The sequence below is a fragment of the Electrona antarctica genome, assembly GCF_951216825.1.
Source record: "Electrona antarctica genome assembly, chromosome: 3".
NCBI lineage: Eukaryota > Metazoa > Chordata > Actinopteri > Myctophiformes > Myctophidae > Electrona > Electrona antarctica.
In genome coordinates, this window is record NC_136808.1 from 54,023,013 (window position 1) to 54,040,699 (window position 17,687).

The window sequence follows — 17,687 nt, forward strand, 5'->3', positions numbered from 1 at the left end:
TTTCTCTATAGTGTTCTCTATAGTGTCTATAGTGTCTATAGTGTTTATAGTGTTCTCTATAGTGTCTATAGTTTTCTCTATAGTGTCTATAGTGTTCTCTATAGTGTTCTCTATAGTGTCTATAGTGTTCTCTATAGTGTTCTCTATAGTGTTCTCTATAGTGTTCTCTATAGTGTCTATAGTGTTCTCTATAGTGTCTATAGTGTTCTCTATAGTGTCTATAATGTTCTCTATAGTGTTCTCTATAGTGTCTATAGTGTTCTCTATAGTGTTCTCTATAGTGTTCTCTATAGTGTCTATAGTGTTCTCTATAGTGTCTATAGTGTCTATAGTGTTCTCTATAGTGTTCTCTATAGTGTCTATAGTGTTGTCTATAGTGTTCTCTATAGTGTCTATAGTGTTCTCTATAGTGTCTATAGTGTTCTCTATAGTGTTCTCTATAGTGTCTATAGTGTCTATAGTGTTCTCTATAGTGTCTATAGTGTCTATAGTGTTCTCTATAGTGTTCTCTATAGTGTCTATAGTGTTCTCTATAGTGTTCTCTATAGTGTCTATAGTGTTCTCTATAGTGTTCTCTATAGTGTCTATAGTGTTCTCTATAGTGTTCTCTATAGTGTCTATAGTGTTCTCTATAGTGTTCTCTATAGTGTCTATAGTGTTCTCTATAGTGTCTATAGTGTTCTCTATAGTGTCTATAGTGTTCTCTATAGTGTCTATAGTGTTCTCTATAGTGTTCTCTATAGTGTCTATAGTGTTCTCTATAGTGTTCTCTATAGTGTCTATAGTGTTCTCTATAGTTTTCTCTATAGTGTTCTCTATAGTGTCTATAGTGTTCTCTATAGTGTCTATAGTGTTCTCTATAGTGTTCTCTATAGTGTTCTCTATAGTGTCTATAGTGTTCTCTATAGTGTTCTCTATAGTGTCTATAGTGTTCTCTATAGTGTCTATAGTATCTATAGTGTCTATAGTGTTCTCTATAGTGTTCTCTATAGTGTCTATAGTGTTGTCTATAGTGTTCTCTATAGTGTCTATAGTGTTCTCTATAGTGTTCTCTATAGTGTCTATAGTGTTCTCTATAGTGTTCTCTATAGTGTCTATAGTGTCTATAGTGTTCTCTATAGTGTCTATAGTGTCTATAGTGTTCTCTATAGTGTTCTCTATAGTGTCTATAGTGTTCTCTATAGTGTCTATAGTGTTCTCTATAGTGTCTATAGTGTCTATAGTGTTCTCTATAGTGTTCTCTATAGTGTCTATAGTGTTCTCTATAGTGTCTATAGTGTTCTCTATAGTGTTCTCTATAGTGTCTATAGTGTTCTCTATAGTGTTCTCTATAGTGTCTATAGTGTTCTCTATAGTGTTCTCTATAGTGTCTATAGTGTTCTCTATAGTGTTCTCTATAGTGTCTATAGTGTTCTCTATAGTGTTCTCTATAGTGTCTATAGTGTTCTCTATAGTGTTCTCTATAGTGTTCTCTATAGTGTTCTCTATAGTGTCTATAGTGTTCTCTATAGTGTTCTCTATAGTGTCTATAGTGTTCTCTATAGTGTTCTCTATAGTGTCTATAGTGTTCTCTATAGTGTTCTCTATAGTGTCTATAGTGTTCTCTATAGTGTTCTCTATAGTGTCTATAGTGTTCTCTGTAGTGTTCTCTATAGTGTCTATAGTGTTCTCTATAGTGTCTATAGTGTTCTCTATAGTGTCTATAGTGTTCTCTATAGTGTTCTCTATAGTGTCTATAGTGTTCTCTATAGTTTTCTCTATAGTGTTCTCTATAGTGTCTATAGTGTTCTCTCTAGTGTCTATAGTGTTCTCTATAGTGTTCTCTATAGTGTTCTCTATAGTGTCTATAGTGTTCTCTATAGTGTCTATAGTGTTCTCTATAGTGTTCTCTATAGTGTCTATAGTGTTCTCTATAGTGTTCTCTATAGTGTTCTCTATAGTGTCTATAGTGTTCTCTATAGTTTTCTCTATAGTGTTCTCTATAGTGTTCTCTATAGTGTCTATAGTGTCTATAGTGTTCTCTATAGTGTTCTCTATAGTGTCTATAGTGTTCTCTATAGTGTTCTCTATAGTGTCTATAGTGTTCTCTATAGTGTTCTCTATAGTGTCTATAGTGTTCTCTATAGTGTTCTCTATAGTGTCTATAGTGTTCTCTATAGTGTTCTCTATAGTGTTCTCTATAGTGTCTATAGTGTTCTCTATAGTGTTCTCTATAGTGTCTATAGTGTTCTCTATAGTGTCTATAGTGTTCTCTATAGTGTTCTCTATAGTGTCTATAGTGTTCTCTATAGTGTTCTCTATAGTGTCTATAGTGTTCTCTATAGTGTTCTCTATAGTTTTCTCTATAGTGTTCTCTATAGTGTCTATAGTGTTCTCTATAGTGTCTATAGTGTTCTCTATAGTGTTCTCTATAGTGTTCTCTATGGTGTTCTCTATAGTGTCTATAGTGTTCTCTATAGTGTTCTCTATAGTGTCTATAGTGTCTGTCTTGTTATTTATGGGTGTGCGAGATTTATTCTCAGACATTAGAGTAAAATATATTGGGTCAGATTGAGTGATCAATGCGTACCACTCTCCATGGAGCAACAGGATAGCTGTAGGTCCTGGGACCACATTCCAATGCACTCCAGTTGCATTGATAACCGGTGGATGGGGGTTTTACTGCCTCTTCCTGTTGTAAGACAGGCCATTATTGACTCCTTCTCACAGGGGAAGTCAACTCAGCTAGAACATACAAATATTGAAGTAACCAATCTTTAATTCCTCTTCAATTGTTTAAATGTGTTCTAATAACCTATTATATATTGGGTTGGTAAAAAGGCTAAATGATAAATACCTGTAATAGTCTAAACAGTTTAATCTAGGCAGAAGTAGTTGGGCATTACAGGGACTGTAATAGGAGCCGGCTGCTGTGGCCAGAGAGAGGCAGGATGGTCAGTGGCATCTGATTGGCCGAAAGTGTTTAGCATGGAGGTGTGATTTCAGTCAGAGCCACTGTGACTATGCTGTGTAGCCCAATATTAGAATTAGATTCACCAATACCACCGAACGTGATACATGTAGCCGGCAGACACCAGCGGTATGTATTATATGCTATAATGTATTATGCGATATATAATTGTGCATTATTCATAATTGATGTGATATGATGTTTAGATTGTAACCAAGTGTCATTTGTGTTTCTTTTCTCCATTGATTAATGGCAATTAATGGAAATTGACTGAATGATAAGGTAGATTTAAAACCACATAATTACACTTAATGTGTGACACAGTGATACACTTATCACTGAACTAAGTCTGAGAGTCATCAATGACAAGCTAAGCTTTACCATGATCTGGAGAGTTTAGAGTGCAAAATGATAGCAAGAATTCCTACCGAGCAGGATAGAACTGAGACCAATAGGACTGTGATCCAGATTCCGGGATACTGAGATCGTCTTGTGTTGGGGGAATTGTGAACAGAACGTGTGAATGTATGATTGTAAGTGTTTATAATTAATATGAATTAATAAAAACCCTATAAAATGCACGTTTTAGTTCATCAAATATAAGCTATTATTGGAGCATTTAGTTCACCCTGTGCGTGTTAGTCACTCTTGTCTGCCTATTGCATGGGCTGGTCGGAGCCCCGGCATAACATCGCCAAATAACCGAACAGTGTCTATAGTGTTCTCTATAGTGTCTATAGTGTTCTCTATAGTGTTCTCTATAGTGTCTATAGTGTTCTCTATAGTGTTCTCTATAGTGTCTATAGTGTTCTCTATAGTGTCTATAGTGTTCTCTATAGTGTTCTCTATAGTGTCTATAGTGTTCTCTATAGTGTCTATAGTGTTCTCTATAGTGTTCTCTATAGTGTTCTCTATAGTGTTCTCTATAGTGTTCTCTATAGTGTCTATAGTGTTCTCTATAGTGTCTATAGTGTTCTCTATAGTGTTCTCTATAGTGTTCTCTATAGTGTTCTCTATAGTGTTCTCTATAGTGTCTATAGTGTTCTCTATAGTGTCTATAGTGTTCTCTATAGTGTTCTCTATAGTGTTCTCTATAGTGTTCTCTATAGTGTTCTCTATAGTGTTCTCTATAGTGTCTATAGTGTTCTCTATAGTGTCTATAGTGTTCTCTATAGTGTTCTCTATAGTGTTCTCTATAGTGTCTATAGTGTTCTCTATAGTGTCTATAGTGTTCTCTATAGTGTCTATAGTGTTCTCTATAGTGTTCTCTATAGTGTTCTCTATAGTGTCTATAGTGTCTATAGTGTCTATAGTGTTCTCTATAGTGTCTATAGTGTTCTCTATAGTGTCTATAGTGTTCTCTATAGTGTCTATAGTGTTCTCTATAGTGTTCACTATAGTGTTCTCTATAGTGTTCTCTATAGTGTTCTCTATAGTGTTCTCTATAGTGTCTATAGTGTTCTCTAGTGTTCTCTATAGTGTCTATAGTGTTCTCTATAGTGTTCTCTATAGTGTTCTCTATAGTGTTCTCTATAGTGTTCTCTATAGTGTTCTCTATAGTGTTCTCTATAGTGTCTATAGTGTTCTCTAGTGTTCTCTATAGTGTCTATAGTGTTCTCTATAGTGTTCTCTATAGTGTTCTCTATAGTGTCTATAGTGTTCTCTATAGTGTTCTCTATAGTGTCTATAGTGTTCTCTATAGTGTTCTCTATAGTGTCTATAGTGTTCTCTATAGTGTTCTCTATAGTGTCTATAGTGTTAAATGGTAAATGGTAAATGGTGCATTTATATAGCGCCTTTATCCAAGGCGCTTTACATAGATTGTGCATTACATTCACCCATTCATACACCGATTGCGGCGGAAGCCATGCAAGGTACCAACCAGCACATCGGGAGCAATTTGGGGTTCAGTGTCTTGCCCAAGGACACTTCGACATGTAGACAGGAGGAGCCGGGATTCGAACCGCCGACCCATGGATCATTGGACGACCTGCTCTACCTCTTGAGCCACAGTCGTGTTCTCTATAGTGTCTATAGTGTTCTCTATAGTGTTCTCTATAGTGTCTATAGTGTTCTCTATAGTGTTCTCTATAGTGTCTATAGTGTTCTCTATAGTGTTCTCTATAGTGTCTATAGTGTTCTCTATAGTGTTCTCTATAGTGTCTATAGTGTTCTCTATAGTGTCTATAGTGTTCTCTATAGTGTTCTCTATAGTGTCTATAGTGTTCTCTATAGTGTCTATAGTGTTCTCTATAGTGTCTATAGAGTATCAAGAACAGATCATAATGGCCTATAAATATATTTGTACATCTTGTAAAGAGGCCTAATAAAGCAACCCAATCAAAATGTCGGTCTATTTCTTATGGCTTCTGGACGGGAACCCATTTGTGTTTTAACTAAGCATTATTTAGCTATTGAAAAATAGCAGATCTACAAGCTCATAGCGCGCCTAGTAGGTCTGCTATTTTTGAAAAATCGTGAAAATGTGGCACAAATCTTTGAATATATATTCTTTCAGAGCGAACGTTTTTTTAATTTCGACGTCAGGCCTAAATGGGTTAATAGAGTAGTAGTCTCGCGTAGCCAGACAACTATTCTCCGAATGTATGACGGAAGCATTTGGACATTGCGAGAGGCAGCAACAGTCTGGCAACGTATAACGGAAGCATTTGGACATTGCGAGGGGCAGCAACAGTCTGAATGTATGACGGAAGCATTTGGACATTGCGAGAGGCAGCAACAGTCTGAATGTATGACGGAAGCATTTGGACATTGCGAGAGGCAGCAACAGTCTGAATGTATGACGGAAGCATTTGGACATTGCGAGAGGCAGCAACAGTCTGAATGTATGACGGAAGCATTTGGACATTGCGAGAGGCAGCAACAGTCTGAATGTATGACGGAAGCATTTGGACATTGCGAGAGGCAGCAACAGTCTGAATGTATGACGGAAGCATTTGGACATTGCGAGAGGCAGCAACAGTCTGGCAACGTATGACGGAAGCATTTGGACATTGCGAGAGGCAGCAACAGTCTGAATGTATGACGGAAGCATTTGGACATTGCGAGAGGCAGCAACAGTCTGAATGTATGACGGAAGCATTTGGACATTGCGAGAGGCAGCAACAGTCTGGCAACGTATGACGGAAGCATTTGGACATTGCGAGAGACAGCAACAGTCTGAATGTATGACGGAAGCATTTGGACATTACGAGAGGCAGCAACAGTCTGAATGTATGACGGAAGCATTTGGACATTACGAGAGGCAGCAACAGTCTGAATGTATGACGGAAGCATTTGGACATTGCGAGAGGCAGCAACAGTCTGGATGTATGACGGAAGCATTTGGACATTGCGAGAGGCAGCAACAGTCTGGATGTATGACGGAAGCATTTGGACATTGCGAGAGGCAGCAACAGTCTGGCAACGCAAGACTAATGGAGTAGTAGAACATATTGGGGATCAGAATCTGGGTCGTTTTGGATCCGTCTTCCAAAACAAGTACCATGTTAAGGATCCAATTAAAAGGAAAAACAGCCTCCAAAGGTTCAAGATCTAAAAGTTCAAGAATGAAATGGCTTCCACGCTTTACGGTTATCACCTCTTCAATGAAGAAAAGCACCTTTTAAAACCACCCTGAGAAATGTCAATTGCCCAATAAAAACCCCACGATAAAAGATGAAGAATGCATGCAGGAAGCTAGTTCTGTACTAATTAACCTCTTAAGGCCTATTTGCATTGTCATACAACAAATAGCGAATATTACATCTACAAATTCACAATGCATGGCATCGTGACTGTAGAGAAAGGTTAGGCTGATTATCAGACGCTGAAGCTTCCTGAAACTCAGCGGAGTGGGCCGCTGTCTAATGGGCTCCAACCAGGCTAGAGAAAGGTCACATTATGAGATACCAATGCTCGATTTCTAGGCGTTTTGACTGAACTTTTATTTTATTTTGCCATTTTCTCACTTTACGCATGTTGTTTTTTGTTCTTTCATGTTCTAAAGTTTGAATAACTAAAATGGTAAATGGTGCATTTATATAGCGCCTTTATCCAAGGCGCTTTACATAGATTGTGCATTACATTCACCAATTCACACACACATTCATACACCGATTGCAGCGGAAGCCATGCAAGGTACCAACCAGCACATCGGGAGCAATTTGGGGTTCAGTGTCTTGCCCAAGGACACTTCGACATGTAGACAGGAGGAGCCGGGATTCGAACCGCCGACCCATGGATCATTGGACGACCTGCTCTACCTCCTGAGCCACAATAACTGGACTTTGGCATGCAGAGCAATGCACAATGTCCCTGTCTTTGCAGGGGTATACTGTATGTTTTTGTCTTTAGCAAATTTTGGATTTGCTTAATAATTGTACTTCTTTTTGGCAATTAGATGCTTGAAATTTTCACATAATGTACTTATTCCTCACCAATGCTCATTATAAGATGGTACCATTCATGTCTGCAAGCTCTGTGTCTCAGATAGGGTGACCAGATCCAAACTGTTCATTTGAGGGACAGAAGTATCGCTTGTGTGGGACAAGTGGGATGGGGGGACCCCGTCCCCCCATCCCACTTGTCCCACACAAGCGATACTGGAGTACCGGCTTAGCAACTTACTACTTGAGTTGCTATTAAATGCCTTGATGTCATATTCGACCATAGGCCTATTGACTATCATTTCTAAACTCCTCTGGTGTCTCACATTTTGTTTTAAAATCATTTTTTATTTTTATGCTATTTTAACAGGCTTAAAAACACGTACATCTTGCAGGAAGAGACAATGAGAGCTTTACAACAGAAGTCCAACTATTAGGGGACTAACTATTAGGGCATTTGAACACTGATACAACTACCTGTCAGTCACAATGTGGGACAGGGACTCAATTTGTGGGACACCTGAAAAGTCTTGGAAATGAGGGACTGTCCCACGCAAAGAGGGACATCTGGTCACCCTCTCAGAGGAGGGCTGCATGTGGACAGTTCAGAAACTTGCCTACCAGTGACATCACTATAGGTATAGGCAGGTTTGCTCAATCTTGAGACACAGAGGGAAATCTTGGACTTATAATGAACATCAGCGAGGACCAAATAATGTGAAGACAGGGTGAAAAAGGAGTGAAGTGCTCCTATAACTAAGCTGCTACAAGTGCCAAGTGGCCCTGTGTACGTACGTACGTACGTACGTCTCACTCTGCACAGAGTGCATACGCGGCCTTCCCTCAAACATCATCAACAGCGCAGCACATTAACCCATTTAGGCCTGACGTCGAAATTTTAAAAAATGTCTTCAAAATCCTGACAGTTTTCTGAAAAACCTCATGTTTCTGTATCAGTGGTGCTCCATATTTCATGTCAAGAACCCCAAAAATTATATGTAATATGCCTCCGCCCCCCATCTGAAAATATGTGACCAGATTTGACTGAGAGCCTGCCATCGCGCAAATTACAGCTTTTCACCAGAGGAGAAAAACTCTTTTTTTTTCCTTTTTTTCAAAATGAGTTAATAGCACAGGCAGACTCTTCACATACTAGAGCATGTCTGAAATAAGTGTCAGAGCTGAAATCGACATGTAAATATGAAATAAATGCCCAAACATGTAGCTAGGTGTAATGTTAGAGACCACAGAAGTGAACCTTTCAAGCCTGTTTTCTCAACTCGCTGTTTTCTGCAAGACATTACTCTATAAGCCATATCTCCAAAACTGGTGGGTCAAACTGAACAACCAATATGTCAATTTGAAGCTATGATTCCCTGCTTTCATATGTCATGAAAAAACGAAAATTCAAAAAAATCCAATGGCAGTCCCTCAGTCAAATTTAGTCACATATGTTCTTCCAGGGACGGTCCCCCCAGAAGCAAAGATATGAGTTAAAATGTTCACTCTGTAAGTCTGTAACAATAATATTGTTACAGACTTACAGAGTGAACATTTGAACTCATATCTTTGAATATATATTATATATATTCAAAGATTTGAGGCACATTTTCACAAATTTTCAAAAACAGCAGACCTACAAGTTCATAGCGCGGCACTCGGTGCCGCGCTATGAGCTTGTAGATCTGCTATTTTTCAATAGTTAAAACACCAAAAGGTGGTTCCCGCCCAAAATGGGTTAATACATTAACAATAAATAATGAGGAAAGCCATTACGGCAGACGTTGCATATAGATAGCCTACTTAAGGTGGGGAAGGCGAGGCGGTCATTAACATAACCTGCAGGGAGCAGGACGATAATTACAACAGCTCTCCTTTTCTTTTCCATTTTTTTGTGTCGGATGGCGACGAGGACACAATGACATGCACTCATACACACGTCTATCACGTGCACACCACAACGACGACCCCCCCCCCCCACACACACACACACACACACACACACACACACACACAGCGTGTGGTCCCAGAGACCACCAGAGGCACGTAGAGAGAACAGAGCAGCAGACAACCTGTGGACCACCACCTGCCCCCAGCTGGAAAATTCCAATCTTCATCATCGTTCTACATGAATCAAGACAGTTTGCACTGACAGACGGTGAGTAGAGTATGATGAACCAATACAGCCACCCCTGGCTGTCACAACAACTCACAACGAACCTCAATTCACACATAAACTATACTGTTTATCAGTCAGTTCAATTCAAAAGTAACATTTTTGAATTGTTGGCTGTTACGTCAAAGCCCAAAACCTCTAGCTCGAAGGAAATGGCAAAATTCATTCACCTCATTGAAGTGATCAAGAGCCACATACACACATAGGGCTCCATTTGTGTCACAGCTAAACCCCTTATACCTAAACTTCTTTGCCTTTTTTTTACCATTTTGAAAAACATTTGTGAATAGTTCAACTAGCCAATCTACATTGACACGTTGTGAGCTTGTAGACTGGCCATTTTAACTATTCAAAAATGTTTTGCAAAATAGTAAAAAAAAAAAAAAAAGGCAATGAAGTTCAGGGATAAGGGGTTTAGCGGTCACGAAAATGGAGCCCATACTGTTCCTTGTTACAACTCATACACATACATATCTCCATTTGGAACCTCTTACAGCTCCGAGAAGAGGTTCTGTGTCAGGAGGATATCCCTGCATCGGTAGAACGAGGGTTGAGCCGTCCAAAAACAGTGGCGAAAACCGTCCAAAAACAGTGTCAAACACTTTCCGCAGTATCGTTTCCAAAAAAGTAAAGATATTTCTGGCTAGCTACAGATGATAAACTTAGGACAGGCACGTACGCTTTTTAGACAGGGGTGAAACAACTGCTTAATTCAGGCTTAAATTGCATATTTAGTCAGCATGTGACCAGTCCGTCTTCCGTAAGATTGCATTAATTGGGAAAACATGGTACTGGCTGACTTCATAAGCTTTGTAAGCGGTTGTTTCACCCCTGTCTAAAGAATTTGACACGGAACCTCTTCTCGGAGCTACATGTAAGAGCGTAGAGTCAAGTGAGGTTCCAAACGGAGCTAACACATACAAAGTGTAGAGATTCACATCAGCATTCAATTCCAAAACCACAAACAGTTACTGAGCATGTTTCATTACTGAGCATGTTTCATTGCCACCCAGTCATTGGGTCCCAAAATGACAGTAATAGTACACCAGCTTGAATCCCACTAGTATACACAGTACACACAGCATACTGTACCACAAGCAGTACACACAGCAGTACCACAGTACACAGCATACTGTACCACAAGCAGTACACACAGCAGTACCACAGTACACAGCATACTGTACCACAAGCAGTACACACAGCAGTACCACAGTACACACAGCATACTGTACCACAAGCAGTACACACAGCAGTACCACAGTATACACAGCATACTGTACCACAAGCAGCAAAGAAGCAAAAAACTAAGTTCCTACCTTGAGCAGTTATCTACTTGACTTCATCAGCAAGGAATATCACCTCTAATCACCTCTAATACTAAGCATGTGTTGTATGGAGAATATAGGTTGCTACCTTCAAGATGGAGTGCCACAATTGTCTATGAGGTGACAGTACTTCATTAGACACCCTGGAGTCGTTTTCATGTGCAATGATATATTAACTTTGTATTTAGGGTTTCTTCCTGGAGGCTGAACCCTTGACAGTCAAACGGGCCAATGAAATAAACAGTAATATAGTGACATCACACTATCAGCCCCTCCCCTTTTATCATACAACTACAGCTGTGGGTGCGGCTTAAGTTCAGGTGGATCACCACCCATCACCACCCACCAGGCAAACCAGGCATACTTAATGAACTGGTGGGCGTGCCCACATAAAAACAACATTTTAACAAATACTGTACACTTTTTTGAAAAAGTTATACATCCTCATATAACAATAAGACCTGAGTGATGATCATGTTTTAGGGTGGAAAGAAATCACGGCACTCCCTCTTTCAGGAAGGATATGGTGTACCAGCATACAATAAGGTCAGACTAAAGAGGTCCTTTGTCCACCAGTCGAAACTTGAGGCTTAATCAGGAGTCGTAGTAGCCACAGGATAATCTAAGCAGTGGACATTGCTCTTGTCTTCATGTCTTTATGTATGTAAATTGTCTTGTTCTTTGTGTTATGTCAAATGTGTGTACGTATGTGTGTTCTGCATACTTGGCTGCTGTGTCGCAAGACAAATTTCAGTGTGAACTGACAATAAAGTACTATATCTATATATCTATAGTTGTGTAGTGATGCCAGCTGGGTCAAACTTTGGCCATGGATAGAAAGAAAGAGAGTTACTTGTGACTGGATACACTGCATGGATCCAATCCTCAGACTGGCTGGGGGAATGAGTCACCATTTCATCTCCCTCACCAGCTGTCACTGATGTACCACTGAGCAAGCATCGCCCCAAATGTTCCATGAGACAGTGGCCATCAGTTGAAGACTGCAGTTGTATCAGACAGGTTTGAGCTGTATGAACGTGTTGCAGTATGTAGAAAATAGTCAGTCTGTCAGGATCTGCCTTCTGTGTGTTGTCTATGTTGTTTCTTATTTTGAAGTGATGCTTTTGTGTTTCCTGTCCTTCTTTGTAGTAGTTTCCTGCCTTGTCTCACCTTCCCTGATCTTTGGTTCTTTGTTTCACCTGTGTCTTGTTTTCCCCAGCCAATCCTTGTGTTGATTTGATTTGAGTTCACCTGTGTCCTGTTAACCGTGTGCCTATTTAAACCCTGTGTTTGGTTGTGTTCTCTGTTGGATTATTGTCTTGTATCCTGAGTTTCATAGTCTGTTCGTTTGTTGGTGTTGCTCTCCTGCAAACCTGTCTAATTAAACTTCCACTTCAAGATTCTGACTTCCTCGCATTTGGGTCCTACTTGGAAACCACCTCCTGACATAAAATCAGGGAAGGTGAGACAAGGCAGGAAACTACTACAAAGGAGGACAGGAAATACAAAAGCATCACTTCAAAATAAGAATCAAGAACAACATAGACAACACACAGAAGGCAGATCCTGACACAGTCATCCTAGTGAGCAACAGCAAACCCTACCCCCTCTCACCTGCTCTCACTCACTTTCAATCAACTCAAAGGGCTTTATTCATTGGCATGAGAAAACATACGTTTACATTGCCAAAGCAAAAAGTGGAGCAATACAATCAAAACATATGTACAATTGAAGGTCAGAATCTAGATCAATTTCTATGTACCAAGATGCAGGAATACACACAATGGGTCTTTAGGGTGGTTGTGTTGCATTTGATATCCTTCTCCTATCACAGCAGCTCACAATTCTTGCTGCCGTACATTTGCACATTGTTGTACTTCGTCCCAATCACCAATCAAATCTCATTACCAATATCACACCTGTCCTCACTCATCAGTGGCCTGCCATATTCTGCCTATTGACCATGTGCAGACAGACCGCATTTGCCAGCAATTAAGGTGCTAACTAGGTGCGACTTCCCATTGACAACCCATTCATCCAAACAGAAAAGTTACTAATACTAATTGTATTAAACAACGTCAAACTCACCAACATTGCAGCTGTACGAAAAGCTTGAATTATCCTCTTTCTATCTGCAAAGTGTTCATAGAAAATCCATGATTTTTTTTCTAAGTGTTTGGAAGTGCTACACTCAACGGCCCATGTTGAATGACAGACAGTGGCCTTGTGGTTAGAGTGTCTGCCCTGCTTCAGCCATATATATATTTCAGGATCTTTATACTTTTGAAAATATGTGAAACTAGAAAACTCGGGGCACAGCTAGGTCTCCACCAGGAGGATAGGAAAACGTTCTCCTCGGGGCACAGCTAGGTCTCCACCAGGAGGATAGGAAAACGTTCTCCTCGGGGCACAGCTAGGTCTCCACCAGGAGGATAGGCCTGTTTATGCCACCAAAATGTGGAACGCCCTACCGACAGTCATTAAAGGAGAATTCCATGCTAGAAGGCTTTCTTACCTTTCTTTGTAGTCGTTACGTCCCCACCAAAGAGGTCCAGGTGTTATTTTGTGCAAAAACTCCTTATTGGCTATTTCCCCTACCATAAGCCCTCAATGAATTGCATTGAATTGAATGGGGCTATGGGGTGTTGTGCTAATTTGCTTATTTCCATCGAAATAAGTAGTAAAGTGTGCCGCTTTGGACATTATTTACATTATGAAGAGAGGATATATAAAAAAATTATAATTTTGAGCGATGGAAATAAGCGAATTAGCACAACACCCCATAGCCCCATTCAATTCAATGCAATTAATTTAGGGCTTATGGTAGGGGAAATAGCCAATAAGGAGCTTTTGCACAAAATAACACCTGGACCTCTTTGGTGGGGACGTAACAACTACAAAGAAAGGTAAGAAAGCCTTTTAGTATGGAATTCTCCTTTAAGACATGCGAATCCCTTGACTCCTTCAAAACCGCTCTCAAAGGGCACCTACGGACGGCTGCAATTCGAAACTGGCCCCAGTAAAATCTGAATACCCCAACCCAACCCTTTTCCCCCTCACTGTATTTTTTTCTCTCCCCTTTTTACCTCCTCTATGATGATTTCTTGTTTTTGGCTAAATAGAAGTGTTTATTTGTACGTCTCTAAATGTTATGATGAATTGTAAACAAGTGTAATGCTTGATGGTGTCGTCCACAGTTAACAGTTTTGTATTGAGTTGTGCTTGAGATGTAGTGTAATTCTCCAAACTGTTAATACATTCTTCAATCAATCAACCAATCAATCAATGCCCATATATGGAGATCTCTATCTGTCAGTCCATGTCGCTTTTATGCCCTTATATGGACATGCTCCCTTTTGGACAACAAAGTTTTTCCTCAGGAAGGTTTTACTATGAGGTTCAGGTTGGAGGGAAGACTGACTGGATAATAGGAGTGGTCAGAGAGTCCATCGACCGGAAGGAACCATTCAATCCGAATCCCAACAATGGTTTATGGACTATAAGGTTGAGGAATGGAGACGAGTATGAGGCTCATGCTGACCCTGCTGTCCTCCTCCCAGCTGTAAGACAGGAGCTCCAGAAAGTGGGAGTGTTTGTGGATTATGAGGAGGGTCTGGTCTCCTTTTATGATGTGGAGACCAGAGTAAATCTCTACTCTTTCACTGGCTGCTCCTTCACTGAGAGACTTTATCCATTCTTCTGTCCATGTTTGAACCGTAATGCTTGTTTGAACCGTAATGCTACAAACTCTGCTCCTCTGATTATCTCTTCTGTCAACATGGACGCTGCTCTCGGGGAGGACGGTGGGAACTTATCTTCAAAAAGAAGAAAAACATGACATCTCCAGTAAATGATTTAAACATAAATCCTGTTTATATTTCATATAAGCTCAACACGTCTATTGATGCAAAAATAAAGAAAAAAAGAAAAAAACATCAATAAACTATTTTAAAATAAATCCTGTTTATATCTCATATTAATCTATAGTTCAACACATGCATTCATGCAAAAAAGGGAAAAAAACAATAAAAAAAGAATGAAACAGTGTTTTGAAGGATTACTGTGCTTAATGGTGAGCTCACAGTCACAAGTTGGGTCGTTTACAGCAGTTCTGTGACAGCGGAGAGCAAAGGTCCGTTTCTCAATGGATGTGTCATCTCGGAGGTTAATAAACACATTGACCCCCCCCCCATGTACCTCGCAAAAATGCGGGGAAAATTCATGAGAGCCCAAATCCATACGGCCACCATCAAAAACCTGTTAAGGCACAATAAGGCAAAATGACCTAAAATTCATTCTGCTTTCAGTAGCATGTGACGTGTCAAACTAGGGGGTTTTCATGATTCTGAATCCATTGCAAGCATTCGTTTTGCACGAAAAACACTCCTTGGGCTAAAAACAGCCATAGCCGTCTCCCATTGGTCGAGAAGAGACTGACAGTCTCCCATTGGTCGAGAAGAGCATAGAAGAGTTCTACACTCCAACGCAGGTTTTAATCACTGATGGATGACCTACCAAATCCTATATTAAAATATCTGACATAAGCATAAACAAACCCGATATGTCCATATATAGGCATTTGATACGTTGCCACAGTTACACACTGAGTATTGACACTCCATATATGTAGCTGTCCGACGTATCCAACTGACCTATCCAAGTCTGACATCACAAACTCCATATTTGGGCATTGGGTTGATCTGGAGCTCCATATATGGAGACGGCAGAGACGTCTAGTGCTGATGACATCATGCTGATGTAAAACAACTCCATATATGGATACATAGACACGTGACTCATGGTGACATCAGCGAGATGTGACGTGGCATCCATCAGAGCTCTATAGAAGCAGTGTTTCTCTCCAAGACAGCACTTAGTTCTCACCACTTCAACCTGACGCTTCCTCCACTTTCACTTTGATTCTCAGCGCTGTAGAAATGGCGTCCGCCAGCGGTCTCCTGTCTGAACAGCACTTCCTGTGTTCCATCTGTATGGATGTGTTCACTGATCCAGTCGCCACTCCGTGTGGACACAACTACTGCAAAGCCTGTATCACACGTTACTGGGACACTAGTGATGTGTGCAAGTGTCCACTGTGTGCAAAGATCTTCAATGCGAGGCCAGACGTATCTGTCAATACTTTTATTTCTGAGATGGTTCAACAGTTCAGGAGCAACAAGTTGAAAGAAGAATATGAAGCAAAGACAGAGGCTGAAATCCAGCAGATGATCCAGGAGAGACGAGTGAAGATTCAGGAGGTCAAACGCTCAGTAGAGCTCAGCAGGAAAGATGCAGACACAGTGATAGCAGACAGTGTGCAGGTCTTCACTGCTCTGATCAGCTGTGTTGAGAGAAGCCAGGCTGAGCTCATTGGTGTGATTGAAGAGAAGCAGAAAGCAACAGAGAAACAGGCTGAAGGCTTCATTGAAGACCTGCAACAGGAAGTCACTCAGTTAGAGAAGAGAAGCTCTGAGCTGAAACAGCTCTCACACACTGAAGACCACCGCCACCTCCTCCAGAACTTCACCTCTAACAACACAGGGTGGAGACCCACCAAGGACTGGGAAAAGGTCAATGTCCATCAGTCTTCACATGTGGGGCCAGTGAGGACAGCTGTGTCTCAGCTGGAGAAGACACTCAGTCAAGAGATGAAGAAGCAGCTGTGTGATGTTGAGCTGAAGAGGATCCAGCAATATGAGGTGGTATCTGAATCTGAATCTGAATCTGAATCTGAATCTGATGTTGGATGTTACTGAGGTGGATGTTACTCTGGACCCTGATACAGCACATCCCAACCTCATCCTGTCTGAGGATGGAAAACAAGTGAGTGATGGAAACGTAAGGAAGAATCTCCCAGACAACACAGAGAGATTCTCTCCATGTCTCTGTGTCTTAGGACAACAAAGCTTCTCCTCAGGAAGGTTTTACTATGAGGTTCAGGTTGGAGGGAAGACTGACTGGATAATAGGAGTGGTCAGAGAGTCCATCGACCGGAAGGAACCATTCAATCCGAATCCCAACAATGGTTTATGGACTATAAGGTTGAGGAATGGAGATGAGTATGCGGCTCATGCTGGCCCTGCTGTCCTCCTCCCAGCTGTAAGACAGGAGCTCCAGAAAGTGGGAGTGTTTGTGGATTATGAGGAGGGTCTGGTCTCCTTTTATGATGTGGAGAACAGAGTAAATCTCTACTCTTTCACTGGCTGCTCCTTCACTGAGAGACTATATCCATTCTTCTGGCCAATGCACAACCTTAATGGTAGAAACTCTGCTCCTCTGATCATCTCTTCTGTCAACATGGACGCTGCTCTCGGGGAGGACGGTGGGAACTGATCTTCAAAAAGAAGAAAAACATGACATCTCCAGGAAATGATTTAAACATAAATCCTGTTTATATTTCATATAAGCTCAACACGTCTATTGATGCAAAAATAAATAAAAAATCACACCCGTGTGAACTGAGTGTTGCAACTCCCCCCCTCTCTCTCTGTCTCTCATTAGCAGGCAGCAGTGCAGCACTATCTCTCTCTCTCTGTTTCTGGCACAACAGCGCCACTTTTGGTAGTCATTGGTACTCGTGCTCATAGTGACATAGGCGGACACACGGACACGGACATTGCTGTTTGTTGGAGTGGTTGCACCACTCAAAAAAGAAGAAAAAAACGGAATATGCATGCACAGTTTCACCACAATCGGACGCTGCATTGAGTAGTTGTGGCGATTTGTACAAAACTGGTACAAAGCGGGCTACTCCTGAAAAGTTTAGAAGCCAATCGTAGCCAATGAGGGTGGATTATGAGAAATCAAACAAACCCGTCTTGATCACATGATTATGGAGAGCATGTGTA

At 40.7% G+C, this 17,687-nt stretch overlaps 1 protein-coding gene across 1 annotated transcript; it reads left to right on the forward strand.

Annotated features, from left to right (window-relative positions):
• Positions 1–15,776: 15,776 nt before the first annotated feature.
• Positions 15,777–17,172, forward strand: LOC306920582 (E3 ubiquitin-protein ligase TRIM39-like; the record flags this gene model as incomplete). Its single annotated transcript, XM_079497394.1, has 3 exons — positions 15,777–16,325; positions 16,449–16,538; positions 16,597–17,172. The coding sequence occupies 3 exons, from the start codon at positions 15,777–15,779 to the stop codon at positions 17,170–17,172; spliced, it is 1,215 nt and encodes a 404-aa protein (XP_079353520.1).
• Between the last annotated feature and the right edge of the window lie 515 nt (positions 17,173–17,687).